Genomic DNA, 20,770 nt, shown 5'->3' with positions numbered 1-20,770 from the left:
CTAAGTCTCTAAGTCGCTCAAAAAGCTGATAAGAATGAACAAGTACGGAAAAGCCCGGAAAAGCTAGCTAAGTAATGCGCCCTTTTCCTGATGCATGCACAACTTCCGTATCCCATTCCATTGTTTACGCCAAGCATCCTTATCCAAAAGGAGTTGGATGGGAGTACGATTGCGACTATTATATGCTGCCTCTACTGCATTGCCGTAATGTCCTTCTTGCGTGTTGACCTCAGCACCTCGATTCAGCAGTAGCCGCACAATGGCTTCACGACTTCTACAAGACGCCGCTTGCAGCGCATTGCTGTATCGTCCTCCTCGTGAATTGATCTCCGCGCCTTGATCCAACACCAGTTGCGTTATGGCTTCGGACCTGCTATAAGACACCGCTTGCAGCGCATGGCCGTAGTCCCCTCCTTGTGCATTAACCTCTGTACCTCGATCCAGCAGCAGTCGCACTATGGCTTCGTATCCTTCATGCGACACCACTTGCAGCATATCGCTGTAGTCCCCTTCTTGTGAATTGGCATCCGCACTTCGATCCAGCAGTAGTTGTACTATAGCTCTTTGACCGTTGTGAGACGCCGTCTGCAGCGCATTGCCATAGTATCCTCCTTGTTCATTGACCTCTGCACCTCGATCCAGTAGCAGTCGCACAACAGCGTCGTGGCCATTATGAGACGCTGTCTGTAGCGCATTGCCATAGTATCCTCCTTGTACATCGAGCTCCGCACCCCGATCCAACAGCAGCTGCGCAACAGCGTCGTGGCCGTTATAAGACGCCACTTGCAGTGCTTTACCGTAAAGTCCTTCTTGTGCATTGAGCTCCGCACCTCGATCCAGCAGTTGCACGATAGCTTTATGCCTATTATAAGATGCTGTATACAGCGCATTGAGGCAGTCTCCTCCTCGTGCATTGACCTCTACACCTCGATCCAGCAGCAATTTCACAATAGCTTCGTGGCCATTATAAGATGCCGCATACAGCGCATTACCGTAGTTTCCTCCCTGTTAATTGGGCTCTGCACCTTCGGTCAATAGCCAGTCTGCAATGTCTAGAAATCCTGCACTGCACGAATAGTACAGAGGGCCAGGGGTAGTCTTAGCATGACGATGCCATCTCGAGGAGCGATTGTCCGAATCATGCATCCTGACCCAATTCAGAAAATGCCCTCGCCGAAGAAGATGAAAGAATTTCTTGGCTAGGGGCTGCAAAGGCTGATGTACATCCGGGCCCTGCTGGTGGACATGGGAGATCCAGTGCTGCGCTGCATACAGGGCTAGTGCGACATCCAAACTTCTTTTCATCATGTCTTCATCTATACTATCCGGACTGTCAAAACGCATCAGGTAGACAAGGCATTTCGCCATGCTGCCCCGCGCGCGCACGCCGGCTCCATGTCCTCCACGCACACGGTTGATACCGCGCACGGCTGCAAAGGCGGCTTTCGCGGATCGAATCACCACACGGGTAGCACATATTTACGTTCTTCACAACAGCCGAGCGCGATCGCCGACGAATGGAGTGACCGCCCGATCGACCCGATCGCGTCGTCGACACTCGGAGCAGCGCGAGTGGGTATGTCGCGCTGGCGACCTACACTGCGGCGGCCAGCCAGCGGAGCCGCGCGCGTGTGGGGTGGGCAATGCGAGGCGTGAAACGCGGGGAAGCGAGACGGACGCAGAAAGGGCAGGATAGGCAGGAAGTGCAGTGTGAAAAGTCATCACAAGAGAACCAAACAAATCACAACGCGTACGCACATCGCTGGCAATCAGAAGCGGGATGTCACAGTCTAGAATGTAGCGCCTCTGGCGCAAGATGACCATGGTCTTGGGCAGACTGCAGGACGGGCTGATCCAGATGAGCAGCGCAGGAATTTGGCAGGATGGCGTTTCGCGGTGGCCGAAGACGCGAGAGGAGAGGCGGGAGAATCAGTAGAGCGGAGAGGACATACTAGCAGGGTGCGCAGGCAGCGGCGAGTTTGGGGCCATCGAGACCGAAGGCATTGCAGGCGTTGGAGCACGGATGGAAAATCGAGCAGCATTGGGTGATGCTTGGGTTGTAGGAGCTACCATGTTTCGTGTATCTTCCGCTTGCTTGCGGGCCTCCTGTTGAGTCTCGTGGCTATTAAACGACGGCGTTCACGATGACACTTTGTCTCAAATGAAGTGCCCTGATGCTCCTAAAATTTTGGGAGGGAAGGCCTTGATTAAATCATCCAGACCGGGGACAGCATTAGCGCGAGGAATCAGGCAAGAGGATAGGTAGATAGTTCCTCGTATAGCGGATCGGATATGAACGAGATAGATATCATGTCTTCAGGGACGGCTGGACGAAGACTGACGGCTGCGTCGAAGATATACTACGATTGGGCCTCAAGCGATATTGCAAGCGAGCTCCCATAATGTGGGGTAAATCCGGGTAAATTCATCGTCGTCCTTGCTTTTCCCTGCACGACCTGTCCCCGCTATCAAAAGATCTACACCTTCAAATGTGAAACGATAACAGACAATGCACCCCAGGAACAGGGACACACTTGATCACTTGATCATTTTTTTGCTCTCCTCTGTGCAGAAATCGATTTGTATGCACAATGCAGAAGTTCAGGCTTGGTGCGTAATGAGCACTGCATCGCATATAGCTGCCTTCGAACGATGGCGAGGCCGTGTTACTGGTTCCAAACTCTATGTCATGGGGCGAGGGAATACGGCTATGTGGCATCAAAGAACAAGGCATTATGATCACACCGTGAATTTATTCGAAAATTCCGGAAGCACCCGCCCCGAGGGCAGTATATCTAGAGGGCTTGAAGAGAGCAGAGTCTAGCGATCAACCGCTCATCCTATCCTCACCAGTCAACCTACCTACAGCCCAAAACTCTTCACAGCACCCCAAGCAGGCCGTGTTTCGCAACATAAATGGCTGGCCGACTTGGACGCAAGAAGAGCTTTCAAGTACGTACATGTCCTTCAGAACCTTGCAATTTACTGAGACCATCGATGCACAGCTCCTGGCGCAGGACCTTCAAGGTCCCGCTCCAACGATGTTTAGCGGTAAATTTCCTTTTGTTCTGATATGTCGACGGCGCCACTTATGCTCCTCTGTACTGTCAGGATGCGCGCATCGCGCACAGCCGTGAAGGGCTCCATGTCCCCCAAAGCGGAGCCGGCTACACTTCGCCCAACTATGCGCGCATGCGCTTAGAGTGGCGCGAAGCGGGCTCGCAGTTCCCCGTCGTGTCTGCCCACCCGGCCCCCTCCTTCGTCACTCCCCCATTCCCCTTTCCCGCCCACATCGCAGTTGCACCGCATACTGAAAGAGCCGCACAGTCCCACTCCAGTGGGATTACCGTCCCCCCGCCCCACCCGCCACATTTCCCACCACGCAGCACAGGAAAGCTCGACGTCGACTAAGCCTCAGTCTTTGAGTCTCGCGGTCCGTCTAGTCGCTCAAATATCCGCTGCACCCGGGCCAATCAAGGAAGCTGGAAGGCTGCGCCCAATGCCTGTGGTAGTTCCACAGGTCTACGGCGACGCCCCCAACCAGAACAACAATACATCAACAACATCCATCGGTGCACGGGGTGGACAACCCCGCAGATGAGTTCGTCATCGAGCCTGTACCGCTGCTTCGCGGAGGGCTTTCAACGTCGACACCTGCGGAAGCGCAAGACGATGCCAGCAAGCATTAAGAGGATGACGATCACGAGGTGGGCCATAACCACCTCGGAGACGAGTCCAGCCTCAGCAAGCGCGAGGCTGTCGTCGTGATCGACGAGAAGGTCTACAGTTGGTTACCAACAACTCGTTTGCGCGCAAGTACTATCGCAGACGACACGTCGTCACCGTCCACTACGCTGACCAGCTTCCTTGCGACTGGTGCGACATATTCTTCTACGCCCGCTGCGATGGAGTCGCTCGTCACAAGAAGGAGATTTCCCGGTCAGAGACTTCAGATATCGATAGAGCAACCCATCAATGTGGTTTATGGCCTGTCTAACTGAACCTCGCTATGGCGGTAGAGGAGGGGATGCGGTGGAATCGTCGGCAACGGCGAGCGGAAGCTGGAGGTACGCACCATTTTCTCTCACCCGCGCCCGTTTTCTTTCTCCTCTCTTTTGTTACGCGCCCATCTTTGCCCTTGTGCACCCCACGCGGCTTCCGCGTCGTCGTCATCGATTGCACGCTCCCTTTCGCCTTCCGTTTCACAACACTCCTGCTGTTTTCTTCCCTTTTGCTTTTGCCTCGGATCGATGAGGGTACGGGGGATTGTAGTGGGATTGTCAGGAGCTGATACTGTTTCCAAATTCCAATAGGTACTTCCATTCGCGGCCTTGCCTGAGGCGTTGTCGACGTGCTCGGACTCAGTACATAAAGCGAGTGTGCTGGTAGTTGAGGGTAGTTGTCAGGTCACGCGGTCCTTGCGCTTTACCAGCTCCGCTTCGGCGCGGAGGATTTCTCTTCTTGCTTGCATTTCTCCTCTTTCCATCTTGTGTATCTGTCTAATTCTCGGAGCCTTCTGGTTATATGTCGTTTTTTCGTCTCGACACGCCAGAATGTGAAATAGCCAACATCCTTCCTTTCGCGTGCACTGAACAAAATCGAGCCGTGCTTCGCATTGCTTTCCTCATTCCCCTCTCTGAGCAGATACTCTGAGGAAACGAGACAAATCCACACACGCGCGCATTTTTGTATGAACAGTTTGCGGTCCCTGTCCCGAGAGCCGTTTCTCTATACAAGACGAGCGATCTGCGCAGCGCCGGTGCGTCGATATGGCAGAAATTCATAATAAAGAATCCACAGCACGCTTTGATAACTGCTCAACGACCGTCTCAGGGCTTGGCGATTACTATCACTGGCCCTATGTTCGGACAAACTGGACGAAAAAAAATCCTGCCCTCTGTAGACTTCGCCTTGTACCCCCAAAATTTGCACAAACAATGCCTGCTAGACCTTTTCGAAGCCTGTATACTTTATTCTGGTGGAAACGGGGAGAAAAGTAGAAATTTGTGAACGAGACCGTTGTTCGGACAGTCTGGTCACACCGGGTCACGAATCCGCATCGCACAGCCGAAGCGGCCGCCTCTAATTTTAGACTCCGACACTTGCACCTGTGTTCGGACGAGGATCACAGTCACTGCGTGCACCGCATGGTTTTTCCCGGGATAAACCATGGATAAAACCATGGATATAAATAAAGTTTTTGTTCAGGTTTATCCGTGGGAATTACTGAAACAAAAACTTAAAGCTTATCCAAGGTTTTGTCCTGGGACAAAACTGTAACATAACCTTAAGTTTAAGCTCAGACATGTTGTTTAAGTTGGTCCTACAGTAAATCCCGGGATAAAAATTGGATAATATTTAACTCTTATGTCACAGGATTTATGTCACACATGAAAAATTGCAAATAATACTATGAAAATCAGTAATTAATTCAGTTTTCATTATACAGCTCTTTGGGCACTGCCTGGCACCAAATGTTAGATAGCCTTTTTATCCACAACATTTCTTGATTAACATCCACAAACATGGCCTTCTGCAAAGGCCACCTTGCTATAAAGAGTTTCTTAAAAAAAAACAATGTGTAATTGTAAATACAAAGTAAAGCAGCATGGACAAAACTGGAAAAGTGATGAACAAAAATAATACTAGCAATGACAAATCATCAAAGCAATACAAGGGCTAGCTTTTAACAAATTTCATCATAATAGTGTCTAGTCTTAGAAAAATAGGGATTGTTAGTATTGAATCAAAAAATCAAAGAAAGAAATAGTAAGCTGTGCATATTGTCTGATCCTCTAATAATCTATTAATCATTGGAATAATTGTCTCTTGTAACAAGTGACAGATACTGCAACAAATTACTGTTGCACCTCAAGCCAAGTGTCCAACACTGTGACAAACTACTATTGCACCCCACAACAAGTGTCCAATGCTGTTACGAAACACCTTGCTTATGCTTACCTACTCTTCTCACCTTCTTGATAAGGACTCGTAGGACCTTTCTCCTGACCATACCTCGCATTCCTGCTCCATTGATACTTGGTCCATGCTTCCGTTTATACATATTTATAGATACTGCGGCGCAGGATGGAAGCCTTAGGCTATCCACTTCTGTCCAATCTAAGGACTGCTGTTTACACAGTCTCCTTTGATTCCAAGGCATTAGTCTGATCAGTCCCTCGACTCCTTCTAAACTCTTCAGTATTGTTTGTGGCCTAGGATCTCCTCGTCTCGAACAGCCATTCGTGACATCTGGATAGCCTCTTTTTGCACAATCCTACTCCACCCTTTCCTTGTAGCAGAATACTAGCTAGTTACATATGGCGCTAGGCAGTCCCAAAAGACAAGCATCCGTCGACCGTAATAGTTACTATACACTTCGAGCGAATGATTGGACGATTCCACTTCAGTGTGGGTCGTTTCAGGTTGTAGAATACTTCTATCTGGTAATCAACCCAGTGGAGGTACGACCAAAACAATTGCACTCAACGTTACATACGGTACTATACCAGAAGTAGAAATACTGTACCCGACTAGGAAGAGCTGCTGTTGCCTTGACCCTCGAACCTTGATCAGGTCGAGACTAGCGCGGGCTCTTTGATCTAACAAGACGACTTCCCAAGGTTTAGGAAGACACATAGGGTGAGTTCCACACGGAACTGACTACCTGAAACACTCGAACACATTTGTCCACTTTGGACAACCCATCAGAAGAACTTCCAAGGGAAACTGGGTCTACGTAGGAGGACAGAATAGTGGAAGAACAGTTGACGCCCCGCTAGTACCCTGGAAAGATAGGAAAGCACCCCTCAGAACCATTGACTCTCCCACCCGAACGAGACCCGTCTTATCACCAGTTGATATCCCTAAAAAAGATATCGAAGACACCCCAATTCCCGCAGGAGTATTAACCCCAATCAACGAAGAAGACCCAGAGCCTGTAGCAGGACCGAGTCAACCAAATCTGAGCCCAAATCTGAATCCACAACCAAACCCCTTACCGATCACAGGAACTACAGACAACGAAGACGAAATGTCAGATAAAGGAAACAAGCCGAAAGACTTCGATGGAACGAGGTCAAAGTACAGAGAATGGATCTACAAATGTCATATGTACATTCTAGCCAACCTGACCAAGTACAACACGGACATGAATAAGACACTCATGGTCCTGTCGTATATGAGGGAAGGAACAGCTTCACTGTTTGCACAAAAATACTACTTCGACAGAGAACTCTAGGAGTACAAAGCAACGAAAACCAAAAAAACATGGGGAATGTTCAAAGACTTCTTGCAAGAATTAGCTGCCGCATTCAAGGATGAAAGTCTCGAATAGAAGGCGAGACAGAAATTATTCACGATGAGAATGGGAAAGCGATCAGTGGACGAGTTTGTCACAGACTGCCTCATGACAGCAAGAGAAAGTGGATTCGATCTTGAATCTACCGTCAATTATTTCCGCCGAGCCATACACCCGGAAATTCTCAAACAAATTTACAGACTCCCTGATATGCCGACAACCATGGACGATTGGGTAAAATACACCCAAAGATTTGATAACCAATGGAGGGAGCTACAAAGCATAAAAATCTCCGTACCCTCTGCTGCCGTTCAACCAAACAACCCCTTCCATTACAACTCCTCTAACGCTCTATCATCTATGAACAACTCCATCGTCCCCATGGCCGTAGATACAGTCCGAATGACCCTTACAGACGAAGAGCGCAACCGCCTCAGGATGGAGGGTGGGTGCTTTTACTGTCGTCAGAAAGGACACATGGCAAATCAATGTCCTGTCAGGGGTTTGTCTAGGGTATATGAAGGGTCAACTGGACATGTTCAACAGGGTAGTAGAATGGTGGGGAACTGCTCGGCTCAGGCCAGCAGCAGGATGGGAGGTGGAGGAAGCAGCTATGGCCAAGCGTTCTTGGCAGGAACTCCAGGCAGTACTCAGGGAGGCACTACGGCGCGGGGTAGAAGCATGGTGACAACTAACCCATTCTGGGCCAGACTTGCAGCTTGCCAAGCCCACGCACCTGGACCAGATGCGCCTATACGTGAGGAGGAGCCTGAGATTAGCCAAGAAGAGATCCAAAGGGTTATAGGAAAGATGAGATGGGATGAGCAGGAAGCGCTCCTTCAGGAATTGAGCGAGATAAGCAAGCGGAAAGAATTGGATTTTTAAATAGGCCTATGGCTCCGGTGTACCGTAGACCCGCTCCAGATCCTCCTGTAAAAACATTCATACGGCTCACTAAATCCAATCAGAAATTATCTATGAGGATAAACGTGCACTTGAAACACAAAGAGGGAACCACCGAAGCCCGAGTATTAATCGATTCAGGAGCAGAAGGGCTTTTCATTGACAAACAATTTTGTTTGGACAATAACATATTGATGCAGAAAATCAACAAACCTATCCCTGTGTTTAATGTGGACGGAACAGCCAATGATGGAGGAAAAATCACCAACAAAGCCTGCCTGCTTATGAGAATGACAAATGAAGAAGGCAATTATCACAATAAATGATGCAAATTACTAGCCGCTAACCTAGGAGGGGAAAATATAATCCTAGGAACGGATTGGCTACACGAACATAACCCACAAATCAATTGGGTAAAGAATAGTCTCACGTTTTCAACTTGCGCTACCACGTGCCTAGTCAGCTGACCTACATTCACCATACAAGCACTAGCACCTACCCAGTGAAGAAAAAACAGAACAGTTGGGTATTCCAGAATAGAAGACGATTTGGAAGAAAACAAAACTGAAGACACCTTCTTTTCCAAATTCTACGAAGAATGGTATTACCAAAATCCACTAAAAGTGCATCCCCTCGAAGCAATTCACATCGGTTCCATTGGAAACAAGTCACAACAACTGGCAGAAAAAGCGAACAAAACAAAAACGGAATGACCTATTGAGGAAATAGTCCCGGCATACATTCTTAAATGATTTGCCAAAATCTTCAGTCAGGAAGCTTCGCAACGACTTCCAGAACATTCACAATGGGACCATAAGATCGATATGAAACCAGGATGGGAACCAACGGGATGTAAGCTATACCCCTTGACAGATGAAGAAGAAGACCAGCTACACGAGATGCTTCAAGAACACTTGAAGTGGGGAACCATTAGAATATCCAAATCCCCACAAGCATCACCCTTCTTCTTCGTAAAAAAGAAGGAAGGCTTACGACCAGTTCAAGATTATCAAAGACTGAATGAGTGGACAGTAAAAAACAAATACCCACTGCCCCTGATTGATGACGTAATAAGAACCATTGCCAAATCAAAAGCAAGGATCTTCTCCAAGTTTGATGTCAAATGGGGGTATAACAACATTTGCATAGCAGAAGGTGACGAATGGAAGACAGCCTTCATGACTAAATTCGGCCTGTTTGAATGCCTTGTAATGTTCTTTGGTCTTTGTAACTCACCCGCCACCTTTCAAACTATGATGAACATCATCTTCCATGACCTCATTGTTGCACAAGTCCTTGCAGTCTACATGGATAACATCTTGGTATTTACGAAAACCATTGAAGAACATAGGCGCGTAATGACCCAGGTCATGCAAATACTTTTGGACAACGACTTGTTCCTGAAGCCTTCTAAATGCACCTTTGAGACAGACACAGTCAAATATCTCGGGTTTATCATTTCCGCGGATAACATATCCATGGACCTGGTCAAGGTCGATGGAATCGCCGCCTGGCCAACCCCGAAGAACCTGAAAGAAGTACAGTCTTTCCTCAGCTTTGGAAACTTCTATCGCAGATTCATCGAAGACTTTGCTACCACAGCCTGACCTCTCAACGACCTCACAAAGAAGGATGTACCATTTGAGTGGACTCACGAGAGGAACAAAGCCTTTGAACAGTTGAAGCATTGCTTCACATCTACTCCCGTCCTCATCTACCCAGACGGTAATCGCCCATTCCGACTTGAGACTGATGCATCGGACTTCGCCTCTGGCGCCATCCTATTGCAAGAAACGCCCAATGACGGGTGGCACCCTGTCGCTTACTTGTCCAAATCTTTCAATGCGGCCGAGCGGAATTACAATATCTTTGATAAGGAGCTACTTGCTGTTATACATGCCCTCGATCACTGGCGCGTGGACCTCAAAGGTGCACGACACCCGTTTGAGATTTGGTCCGACCACAAGAACCTCCTGTACTTCTCTACTGCAAGAAATCTTTCCCACCGCCAAGCACATTGGTCACTCTTCCTCTCCCGCTTCGACTTCACCCTCGTCCACAAACCAGGCGTTACCCACTGACCCGATGCTCTGTCCAGGCGTCCAGACCTGAAAGAGGGGGTAAAATCTGACAACAAAGATCAGGTGATGCTACAACCCCAAATATTTGTTAAAAGCGCGACAGGACAAGGAACAGTTGAAATGCTTGACAGCCAGCTGAGACGAAAGCTAAAAGAAGTTATGGCTAAAGATAAAGAAGTAACGGAAGCAATGGAGCTTATCAAAGCATCAGGACCTAGAGCACTCTCAAAAGGCTTACAAGAGTGGAATTACGAAGACAACCTTATCTGGCATAGAGGAAAAATATATGTTCCGCCAGATGATGAACTTAAAAGACAAATCACAAAAATGTACCATGATTCACCAGCAGCTGGACACCCAGGAAGATGGAAAACCTATGTCCTAGTATCAGACAACTTCTGGTGGCCAGGAATGTCCACATTCATAAAGGAATACGTAACGGGATGCGCAATACGTCAATATACCAAAAACATCACGCATCCCACACGCACCCCACTTATTCCAAACGAAATACCAGAAGGACCCTGGCAAACAGTCACAATGGATTTCATTACGGATCTTCCCCAAGTAGGACCGTATAACGCCATTCACGTAATGGTAGACAGAAGCACCAAGGGCGTTGTTTACACCCCATGTGATAAAACCATAGACGCCGAAGGAACTGCTGACCTCTATATGAAAAACATCTGGAAACAATACGGACTACCAAGAAAGATCATGTCCAATAGAGGTCCACAATTTGCGGCCAGATTCACAAAAGAACTGTGGAAAAAGCTAGGATTAACAACAGTGCTATCAACCGCCTACCACCTAGAAACAGATGGAGAAACGGAAAGAGTCAATCAAGAGCTAGAACAGTACCTACAAGCATTCTGCAACTACAAACAAATGAATTGGCCTGAATTATTGCCATATGCAGAATTTGCACACAACATCAGGGAACATTCAGCAACTCACCAATTGCCATTTGAACTCATGTATGGCTATAATCCAACCTTTGTACCTCCGATCATGCTGAGATCCAACATCCCAGGCTTAGAACAAAGGTTGGAAAGGCTAGAACAATTACGGCAAGAAACGAGGGCCAGCCTAGAAGTTGCAGCTGAACTAATGAAAAGGAAAACAGCTGAAAACAAAGTCAAATTAGAAGCAGGACAGAAAGTTTGGCTATCGGGAAAAAATATCACCACCACGCACCTGAAAGACAAACTAGCCCCGAAACTGCATGGACCATTTGAAATAGAAAGCAAACTAGGACCGGTGATGTACAAATTAAAGCTTCCGTCAACGTGGAAAATACACCCCATATTCCACGCCTCGTTAATCTTACCTTATCAAGAAACAGCCGCACACAGCCCCAACTTCGAATAACCACCACCTGACCTCATAGACGGACAGGAGGAATACGAAGTCGAAGAAATTCTTGACAAAAGAAAACGAGGACGCGGGTATCAATACCTAGTACACTGAAAAGGATACCCAAGCTCCATGGATGAATGAGTCACAAGAGTGAACCTAGGGAATGCTAAAGAACTTTTAGAAGCATACGACGTGCGACATCATAACCTACCACTATAAGCAGCTCTCGCAAACATTGAACAAACAAAATCCAAAACATATAAAAACCCAAACTCAATCATTGCAATCCCCTCATCCCTTCAATCACTTATCCATTCCCCCAGCAAACATGTCTTCCAGCGAATCCATCTACCTCTCCTCTGAAGACACTCTCGCCACACAACCTTACAAAGAAACACCCTCCACTGAACCCTCTATCCCCACGACTCCCAAGATGTCTATAGTCGAAGAACAATCTGTACCATGGGACACGGACGAAGAACAAGCAGCGCGGGAAGCAGAAGAAGGATTTGACGAGTATCTTAGGAGACTAGACGAAAACAAACAACAAGAGGACGAGATGATCAGACGACTCACAGAGGACTTCAATAGACCTGCACCTTCCCACTCCCCATCTCCACCACCCCTCATCCACACACAAGGCGATGGAATTATATTTCCCGATAGAGAGACATACCTGATGACCCCTGTTGCCTACATGATGGGACTCATCGAAGGAACACCGAACACTGAGTTTGTGTCAGGGCCCACATGACTGGAGATACAAAGGGTGTTGGAGGTTTTGGAAGAGGAAAGGAGCTTTGTCCAACACGCACAAAGGGCTTTGCAGATCCAGGAAGGAATGCTCATCGCCCGTATCAATGTAGGCGAGAGAAGACTTATGGGTTTGAATCAAACTCCACACCTCCAAGACTCCTTTCATCCCGCTGACGACATCACTCCCATCACTGAATATCACATGCCTACCACGGCTGTGGTATCTCGTGCCTCGTCTTCGGCCTCAAATGGAACACCGCTTTGCCCAATGCCGGGGGCTTATCCCACGGAACGAGGCAGAGGAAGGAATATCTATAGATTTGCGCAGATTTCACCCCGCTACCACGTCATACCCGTGCAACTGGGAGTAATCTGCTCCTCTACCCGAACTTGACCTCCCCTCCCCTTCGTTGAATATGACTCCAGCAAGTCCGACACCCAACCCATCGTCCTCTGCCCTTGAGGTGCTTGAAGAATGAGATGCTGACATCCGGTACGATGTAAAACTGCCAGGGCAAACGACGGTTTGAATCCATTGGGCCAGTACCTACTGCCATAATGAGACGAGGGACTTGGTTCTAGAACGCAGTCCCCGCATGGTTGGTAATGAGGTGGGGTATCATGACGTCCATACTCAAGGGCTATCGCGTCATGACTCAACTGTGGGCAGCGAGAATCTGTGCCCTAAGTATTATTTTGTATGACTCGGTTTGCATGCATTGCTTATGTTTTTCCTAGACTATTACTTACCATCTCTGGCACTGACAGCCTAGAGGGGGGGGGTAATGTTACGAAACGCCTTGCTTATGCTTACCTACTCTTCTCACCTTCTTGATAAGGACTTGTAGGACTTTTCTCCTGACCATACCTCGCGTTCCTGCTCCATTGATACTTGGTCCGTGCTTCTATTTGTACATATTTATAAATACTGCGGCGCAGGATAGAAGCCTTAGGCTATCCACTTCTGTCCAATCTAAGGACTGCTGTTCACACAGTCTCCTTTGATTCCAAGGCATTAGTCTGATCAGTTCCTCGACTCCTTCTAAACTCTTCAGTATTGTTTGTGGCCTAGGATCTCCTCGTCTCGAACAGCTGTTCATGACAAATGCTATGACAAACCACTGTTGCATCATGTGCCAAGTGTCTAATGCTATGACAAACCACTGTTGCACCCCACAACAAGTGTCCAATGCTATGACAAACACTGTCATACCCTGCGCCAAGTGTCTGATACTGTGACAAACTACTGTCACACCCTGTGCCAAGTGTCCAACACTGTGACAAACCACTGTCACACTCCATGACAAGTGTCCAATGCTATGACAAACTGCTGTTGCACCCCATGACAAGTGTCCAATGCTGTGACAAACACTGTCACACCCTGCACCAAGTATCTAACGCTGTGACAAACCACTTTTGTGATCATCTTGTTGAACTTGAGAACAGGGCGCTGGAGGAGGTCACAGGATCCGGCACCATGCTGAATGATACTGAACTCCAGGCAATCAAAGTCGTAGTTAAGGTGGATGCTAATGTTGTCCTGGGTGGCCCCCGAAGTTTCCCCCTTCTGCCATAGTCTATGCTTGCGTGAGTGATACACCCCCTTCCCCATGAGGATGCTTTCTTTCATGGATTGCGAGGAGGACTACACAAGGCCAACTAAGCAACCACCTTGTGGGATGAGATGACTGTGGGGACCAAGCTATCTGGGCGATCAGACAATAAGGGTGCAAAGAAGGCATCGGTGATGTTTATCTGAGATGCAGATAAGGCAGAGAGTGTGAGCTGCGATGCAGGCACCAGCTGTTACGAACTGCTCGTTCGGTAACCCCAAGAGTAGGAGGTTCTTCCCTAGGTCACTCGTGGAGGATGTGTGGAACGATGGTCTCGACTGTACGTGTAGCACAGGAGCCAGGAGTGTATTGCAATGTAGCAACTGTAGACAGTAGGAAGACTGCCTAGGAATGAAGGAGTACTGTAGGAAGACAGTACTGAACAAAGAGAATAGACTGAAGAACCTCAGCCTACTCTATGGGCCTTTTATACTACTTTAGGAAGTAGGGCGTGAGAATACCATATATGTATCCGTAGGTATTCTTTAAGTCGTCTCTCTCAATAATGACTACTCTTGTGTTTCTCCGTTAGTCTCCTTCTGGCCAGGAAAGACTAGGAGCTCAATGCCCGATGTGTGAGTAGTTTGTAAGGCGGCGTTCCATGCCCGCTACGCAATAGGCCCGTGATACTCGACCAACGATAAGGTGATCCGTTGGGAGTGGATGACCAAGGTTACTATCTGTACCTTGTTTGTACGCCTCACCTTGTGAGGCCGCTTGATATTTGTGATGATCGTGTCGGAATAGACCGCCGTTAAGGCCCGACAGAACGTGATCATAACAATACCCCCTTTCTACGTCCTATTCGCCTGGTAGGACAACGCTTTCTGCGCTTCATCGCCACTCCATATACGATTTGCTTTCTTGATCCAAAAATTGGTCTCCGGATGCGACTTCCGGGACATGACTTCGTTTTCTGGGAGGAAGACCGACTTACGTCGTTTGATCCTCTAGGAGTTTTCCGTCTCCGTTGAGCTGTTTGTTTGTCGAGTCGTGAGGGTACCAAACCTCCGCTCTGTAGGATGTTCTTCCTTCACCCCTCGGTTGTTGTGATCTTTCCTGGGTTCTCAAGCCAGGATGTCAGTCTGGCCGGCCTCCGGACAGGTGTCAAGAAAGGTGTATGAATGCGAGTGGTGTGTGGATGAATAGAAACTCTAGCATGTGGGTTCCAGCTCGTGTCATCAGGTTCTTCTTCTTCCTTCTCCGAGGGCCAAACCTCAGTGTTTCCAGGATAGTCGTTATCCTCGTGATTTTGTTGTTCCTCTTGGCGTTCAGAGGATGGCGTCCACGGGCAAGTAGGTTGATTGCTTTACCAAGGCTTAGGCCTACTTCCCCAGACTACCGTCTTAACGTCCCAAGCAGTATCGCTCCCATACGGTGAGCTTATCTCCGGTGAGGTTGCAGCCATAAATCCCAAGCAGTATTGCCCCCATACGGTGGGCTCATCTCCGGTGAGTTAGTTCGACGTCCAGAGTTTGTTTGATTCACTATGCGTATTGGGTTTGAGGCAAGGATGTGAAGAGAATTAGACTTGAAGGGTGCCGTGAGGAGTAAGGAGGAGTCTGACTCCTTCTCCAGATCGGCCCGTTCGCTTGCATGAATGGACATTAAGACCACAGCTGATATATTTGTCGGGTTGCGAGATATATCCATGATAGCAGTTTAAACGTCTTGCCGGACGTTCCGTAGTTTATTGTCGTTGCGGACGAGACCTAGTTTTACATCGTCGTGGACGCCAGTAGTTTTACATCGTTTCGGATGTATTAAGGCGCCCTGCGCTGCCTTTGTAGTTTACTTCTAGGTCATTTGCGGACCTTCTTCATCATCAACATGGAATATCTGTGGGGAAAGATGTTTCTGCACGCCGGACCATTCATCGGTTATGTGCATAGGGCCCTAGACCAGACTTTGTCCCGCAGGTTTCCACTGAGGCATGATGGGAACGGTTTATGCTATATCAAACCGGATAACTTATAACGTCTCAATATTAGGAGACCGCTCAGTTTAGCGCCGTGAGGTCGGCGTCCTCGCAGTTTAACGCCGTGCGATAGGCGAGCTATTGTCTGACTATGTCCCTCGAGTCACGATAGGCTTTTCCTTCCGAGGATGAAGGTAGTTTAACGTCTTTTCGGATGTTGTCGACACATTCTCGTCAAGAATGATGTCGACCGATGATCCCTGTACTAAAAGGGACAAGTAGTTTAACGTCTTCTCGGACGGTTGGTGACCACGGTCTTGGTCAACAACCACAACTCCTATTCGGTAAGGAGCACGTAGTTTAATGTCATCGCGGATGATTGACAGCATGGCGGTCAATCCACAACTCCTATACGATAAGGAGCAAATAGTTTTCCGTCATTGCGGACGCATTGGTGTCCAGGGGATTGGACATCAATGACAACCCCTAGGTCCAGGGGCACTAGTTTAACGTCGTTGTGGACACGCGGTATCTTGTCAAGATCGCCACGCACAATCCTTATACTTGAAAGGACAAGTAGTTTAGCGTCGTTTCGGACGCGTGGGGATAACCTTGATTTCCACCATGCACGATCCCTAGAACGAAGGGACAATAGTTTTACATCATTTCGGATGCCCGTAGTTTACCGTCGTTGCGGACGTCGATGCCATTTCCATTGCAAAAATGGCCTCGAACAATCCCTATGTGGAAAGGGACAATAGTTTATCGTCATTGCGGACAAATGAACATCTGGTCGAGATATCCATTACAATCCTCGTTCTTGAGAGGACAATAGTTTAACGTCTTTGCGGACGTTGTTTTGCCACAAATATTGTGGAAAAACAATGCTTAGTTTAACGTCATCCCAGACGCTTCGTAGTTTATCGTCGTTGCGGACGAAGTGGCGGAATAAACTTCTCCATATGAGTGGCCCGCTCTTGTCGTTCTTCCGCTATGTGGGCCAGACGAGAGTCGCTTGACCTAGTCCCTTCCTACTAGATCTTCGACTCGAGGCACGTGTCCTAGTTGCCTCCTGACTAGGTCTTGGAGCAGAATTTCTTGCACTTCGACTCCGAGACTAGACTGAGCGCTCCATGAAGAGATGCTTGCTCTTCCATGTCCCCAGACCCCTCGCTTGGAATTGAACCAAGTCGACCCGATATTCTTTTACCGAAAAGCGAGTGAATATTGGAAGCGCTTTGACCTCTTACAGGCAGGGTTCTGCGACGCAGATCCTCCCGAAAATTCGCGCTTCACCAAAATACAACCACGCTCCTTGGGTCAATGGTAGTTTTACGTCATCTCGGACGATGGATAGTTTTCTGTCATTTCGGACGAAGACTAGTTTAACGTCATTGCGGACCCTAGTAGTTTATAGTCATTGCGGACCAAGCCTTTGGTAGTTTTACATCGTTCTGGATGTATTTATGGCCTCGCATCATTATAGGAAGACTTGTGAAGTAGAGGTGGCCCACTCTCTACATCATCTCATGCGCCAGCTGTAGGATCCCCTAATGCGGAAACGATCCTGTAAAACGGGAGATCCAAAGTGGGACGTCCCAAAACACCAGTCAGACCTTGACTGTGAGGGTTCACTTAACGAGTTGTGCATCATAATTTCTTGACTCGGACTTGCAACCGGTTATGTATGGGCACTTTGCTGTACCAAGGCAAAGAGCCGGCTTGTCGACACCTACGAGTAGAGTATATGTCATGTAGAGGGTTCCCTAATGCGGAAAAAACCCTGTAAAACTGAGGATCCAAATGGGACGCTCAATGCATCTGTCAGATTAACTCCTTGACAGCGAGGATGTGAAAGGTTCCGCCGTAGGTCGTACGTGGAATTATGCCCGCTGTTGTCCTTGATTTGTACCATCATTTGAACCTAGGACTAATGGTCAGGTACTTCCCCTGCCTTCTTATCTTTTCACAGTTTTAAGACATGCAGGTCTGATAGTTTAGACGTCATTCCGGACGTGGGGTAGTTTAACGTCTCTTTCGGACGAGGTCGTACAGTTTAACGTCTTGAGGGACGATCCTAGTTTTACGTCGTTGCGGACGAACGATAGTTTAAGGTCATTTCGGACCCTCTAGTAGGGGTAGGAGTTCCTCAACTTCCTTACCCCCTTTCTCGCTCCGCGACTGCCCTTTTTCTAATAGTCATAGGGTCCTTGGTACCCATTGCCTCCTTCGTCAGGCCGATAATACGGATCGGCGTCGTCATAATTTCCAGGGTCATCTAAAGCGTCCCATGCATCGAGCTCGGATCGAGTCCAAGAGCGATTTCTTCTAGCCTCCGAATTAGCGCGGCGAGTTCTGCGGCTACTTCGGTTATTCTGTCCCTCGTCTGTACGAAATCGAGCACTAGGAGGAGGCGTTCCAGGCCGGTGTCGAACACTCCCGCCAGTAGTTGTTCCGCGGCGGAGGGTTGCCTGGGTTCCTCGACTCCTTCTTCCCTCGTTTCTTCAATAGACGGGTAGTTCCTCCTCGTCGGTACCCCCATGGGATAAGGGAAAATTTCGTACTCGGTGAGAGGAGGACGTCGTGGGATTGCTATGTGCTGGGCAACTTTCCCGTGGCCTCGGTGAAGGGCGTTCCACGACCGTGTGCGGAGTCCTTCTTGGATTTGGTACAGCCGTGGGACGTTCTCCGGGACGTGGTACATTCCAGACGACAATGCGGAAAGGGTCGGTTCTACTTGGTTGGACGGTGCCCAGTTCTCCGGTGAAGAGGAGAGCTGGAAGGAGCTCTCTGTTGACATACTGGGAGAATTCGTCGGGATGGATGAGGAGAGCTCGTGGTCGTCCGTCGTTATGTTCATACCAAGAGGCGGTGTCAGGGTCTGTTTGGAGGGCGAGTCCTCTGATCTGGAGACTGGCACTAGCCAGTCGTCGAGGTATGTCGCTATGCTCATTCCCGGGTTGCCCTGCAGCGAAGTTAGCGAGTCGTTGTAGGGCCATGGCTGTGGCCATTTGTATTACCGCGGAGATAGTGCTTCGCTGGAGGAGCGCGTCCGCGTGTCGCTCCAATTCTCTGGCGTGAGGATCTGTACCAAGGGTAGTTCTTCCCATGGAGCAGGGAATCTGTCCACCAGTTGGTACTGGCGGAGGTGTAGCTCCCTGTATAACTGGTATCGATTCAGTTTCTCCATGGCTTGGGAGTTGAGCTGCTATTCTTGCTCGTAGTCCCGAGGGACCTGCAGCTCCAATGCTCGCCGTGATTGTAGCAGGAGGTGGAACTCCCACTGGTACTTCGTCAGAGCCTGGTAGGTTTCTGTCATCAGGGTTTTCATTCTGTGATGCATCTCGTGGGGGCCCCTGGGATGACGGTTGGCGAGTTCGTTCCCTTTCTTTGAACTTGGTGTAGTCCTCGGTGTCGTCATCTGAGAAGTCATTGAGGTGTGGAGTGAGGGTGACGACGGCGGGCTCTGGACGGTGAGGGCTGGTTCCTCTATCAATTCGTCCAGCATTGCTTGGGTGAGGACTGGCTCCTCTATCCACTCGTCCGATGTCTGGGTTGGACACCATAAGGACGACATCGGGGGAGGAGTTTCTGGACGGTGATGAAGCATCGTGGTCTTCGTGAAGGAGCATTTGAGTGGAGGGAAAGAAAGAAAAAGGAGCTTGAGGGAAGAGTGGGGGAAGATGGTCCGTTTAGAGCTCTTTGGTCGCTCTTTTTATAGGCTTTTCCTCCACTTTTTCAGGGTGCTCCCGGACGAGGCTTATCAGGGTATTGGTCATGAAACTCCTTCATAGCTTCTTCCGCTGTTCCTTTTAGGAGAGTGTAGGGTTCCCAGGTGTTATCTGCCTCGGGGTATCCCGCCCACTTGACCAAGTACTTGGTTCCCCGTCCTTGTCTTTTTGAGTCCACGATCATTTCCACTTCGTAATGCTCTTCGTCGTTCAGTACCTCCGGTAGTGGTCTTGCGAAGTTTTCCCCATGCGCCTCGGTTTCTCTATACTTGGTGAGTGTTGCGGCATGGAACACTGGGTGGATCTTCCAGTGTTGGGGAATTTGAAGTCTGTATGCCAGGGTCCCTACTTTTGCCAATATTTTGAAAGGTCTATACCTCCTAGGGGCAAGCTTGAACTTTGGATGGGTCGTCCGGATATGGGTTCCTTCTAGCCATACTTGGTCTCCTTCCTTCCACTGAGGGAGTTTTCTGTGGAGATCCCAGTCTTTGGCGTAATTGCTGGCTATTTGTAGGCTAGCTGCGGCTTCTTCCTGGACTTCTGTGATCACCTTAATGCGTTCAGCTACCGCGGGTACCTTTGTTTCTAGCGCAGTGTCGGCTGAATAAGGGGGATTGAACCCGTATAGCACTTCGAAAGGAGATTTTCTGGTGGCCGAATGTTTTCGCGTATTGTGCGAGAATTCGGCAAACGGCAGAAGGTCTACCCAGTTATCTTGGTGGTAATTGCAGAACGTTCTCAGGAACTGTTCGATCTCCTGGTTTACTCGTTCTGTTTCTCCATCTGTCTGGGGATGATAAGCCGTGCTGAGAGCAGCGGTGATTCCTAGCCGCTTCCAGAGTTCCTGGGTGAACTTGGCCGCGAATTGAGGGCCGCGATCGGATACTATTTTGGTCGGCAACCCATGTCGATTGAAAACATTATTCTGGAACAGCACGGTCGTTTCTTCTGCCGTGATCGTTTTCTTGCATGGGGTGATGACTATGCCTTTGGACAGACCTTGGTCCACTACCACATTGATCGAGTCGAAACCCTTGCTTTCGGGTAAGTCCGTGACAAAGTCTGTCGAGATAAATCACCAAGGGACATTGGTAGTTTCCAAAGGGTGG

The 20,770-nt window shown here is 48.8% G+C and overlaps 9 protein-coding genes across 9 annotated transcripts; 4 read left to right on the top strand and 5 right to left on the bottom strand.

Annotated features, from left to right (window-relative positions):
• Positions 1-63: 63 nt before the first annotated feature.
• HETIRDRAFT_312536 (uncharacterized protein) lies at positions 64-1,008 on the bottom strand (the record flags this gene model as incomplete). The annotated part of the gene is made up of 1 exon (XM_009546189.1): positions 64-1,008. A coding segment is annotated over one exon (945 nt), but the record flags the coding sequence as incomplete, so codon positions are not given.
• A 1,153-nt stretch (positions 1,009-2,161) lies between these two features.
• On the top strand, positions 2,162-3,411 carry HETIRDRAFT_426030 (uncharacterized protein; the record flags this gene model as incomplete). Its single annotated transcript, XM_009546188.1, has 6 exons — positions 2,162-2,262; positions 2,321-2,419; positions 2,573-2,610; positions 2,773-2,952; positions 3,006-3,043; positions 3,112-3,411. 6 exons carry the CDS (start codon positions 2,162-2,164, stop codon positions 3,409-3,411), a joined length of 756 nt encoding a protein of 251 aa, XP_009544483.1.
• Positions 3,412-4,084: 673 nt separating this feature from the next.
• On the bottom strand, positions 4,085-5,307 carry HETIRDRAFT_121127 (uncharacterized protein; the record flags this gene model as incomplete). Its single annotated transcript, XM_009546187.1, has 4 exons — positions 4,085-4,382; positions 4,430-4,728; positions 5,043-5,108; positions 5,287-5,307. The coding sequence occupies 4 exons, from the start codon at positions 5,305-5,307 to the stop codon at positions 4,085-4,087; spliced, it is 684 nt and encodes a 227-aa protein (XP_009544482.1).
• A 2,053-nt stretch (positions 5,308-7,360) lies between these two features.
• On the top strand, positions 7,361-8,185 carry HETIRDRAFT_426029 (uncharacterized protein; the record flags this gene model as incomplete). The annotated part of the gene is made up of 1 exon (XM_009546186.1): positions 7,361-8,185. One exon carries the CDS (start codon positions 7,361-7,363, stop codon positions 8,183-8,185), a length of 825 nt encoding a protein of 274 aa, XP_009544481.1.
• A 1,250-nt stretch (positions 8,186-9,435) lies between these two features.
• On the bottom strand, positions 9,436-9,981 carry HETIRDRAFT_312801 (uncharacterized protein; the record flags this gene model as incomplete). The annotated part of the gene is made up of 1 exon (XM_009546185.1): positions 9,436-9,981. A coding segment is annotated over one exon (546 nt), but the record flags the coding sequence as incomplete, so codon positions are not given.
• A 306-nt stretch (positions 9,982-10,287) lies between these two features.
• Positions 10,288-10,575, top strand: HETIRDRAFT_18153 (uncharacterized protein; the record flags this gene model as incomplete). The annotated part of the gene is made up of 1 exon (XM_009544851.1): positions 10,288-10,575. A coding segment is annotated over one exon (288 nt), but the record flags the coding sequence as incomplete, so codon positions are not given.
• Positions 10,576-11,971: 1,396 nt separating this feature from the next.
• On the top strand, positions 11,972-12,397 carry HETIRDRAFT_121129 (uncharacterized protein; the record flags this gene model as incomplete). The annotated part of the gene is made up of 1 exon (XM_009546184.1): positions 11,972-12,397. The coding sequence occupies one exon, from the start codon at positions 11,972-11,974 to the stop codon at positions 12,395-12,397; it is 426 nt and encodes a 141-aa protein (XP_009544479.1).
• Positions 12,398-14,521: 2,124 nt separating this feature from the next.
• On the bottom strand, positions 14,522-14,791 carry HETIRDRAFT_416468 (uncharacterized protein; the record flags this gene model as incomplete). Its single annotated transcript, XM_009546183.1, has 2 exons — positions 14,522-14,620; positions 14,648-14,791. The coding sequence occupies 2 exons, from the start codon at positions 14,789-14,791 to the stop codon at positions 14,522-14,524; spliced, it is 243 nt and encodes an 80-aa protein (XP_009544478.1).
• Positions 14,792-18,122: 3,331 nt separating this feature from the next.
• On the bottom strand, positions 18,123-19,562 carry HETIRDRAFT_416467 (uncharacterized protein; the record flags this gene model as incomplete). The annotated part of the gene is made up of 2 exons (XM_009546182.1): positions 18,123-18,401; positions 18,444-19,562. 2 exons carry the CDS (start codon positions 19,560-19,562, stop codon positions 18,123-18,125), a joined length of 1,398 nt encoding a protein of 465 aa, XP_009544477.1.
• Between the last annotated feature and the right edge of the window lie 1,208 nt (positions 19,563-20,770).

The sequence above is a fragment of the Heterobasidion irregulare genome (genome assembly GCF_000320585.1).
Source record: "Heterobasidion irregulare TC 32-1 unplaced genomic scaffold scaffold_03, whole genome shotgun sequence".
In the NCBI taxonomy this organism is placed as follows: domain Eukaryota; kingdom Fungi; phylum Basidiomycota; class Agaricomycetes; order Russulales; family Bondarzewiaceae; genus Heterobasidion; species Heterobasidion irregulare.
This window is presented reverse-complemented; position numbering and strand designations above follow the sequence as displayed.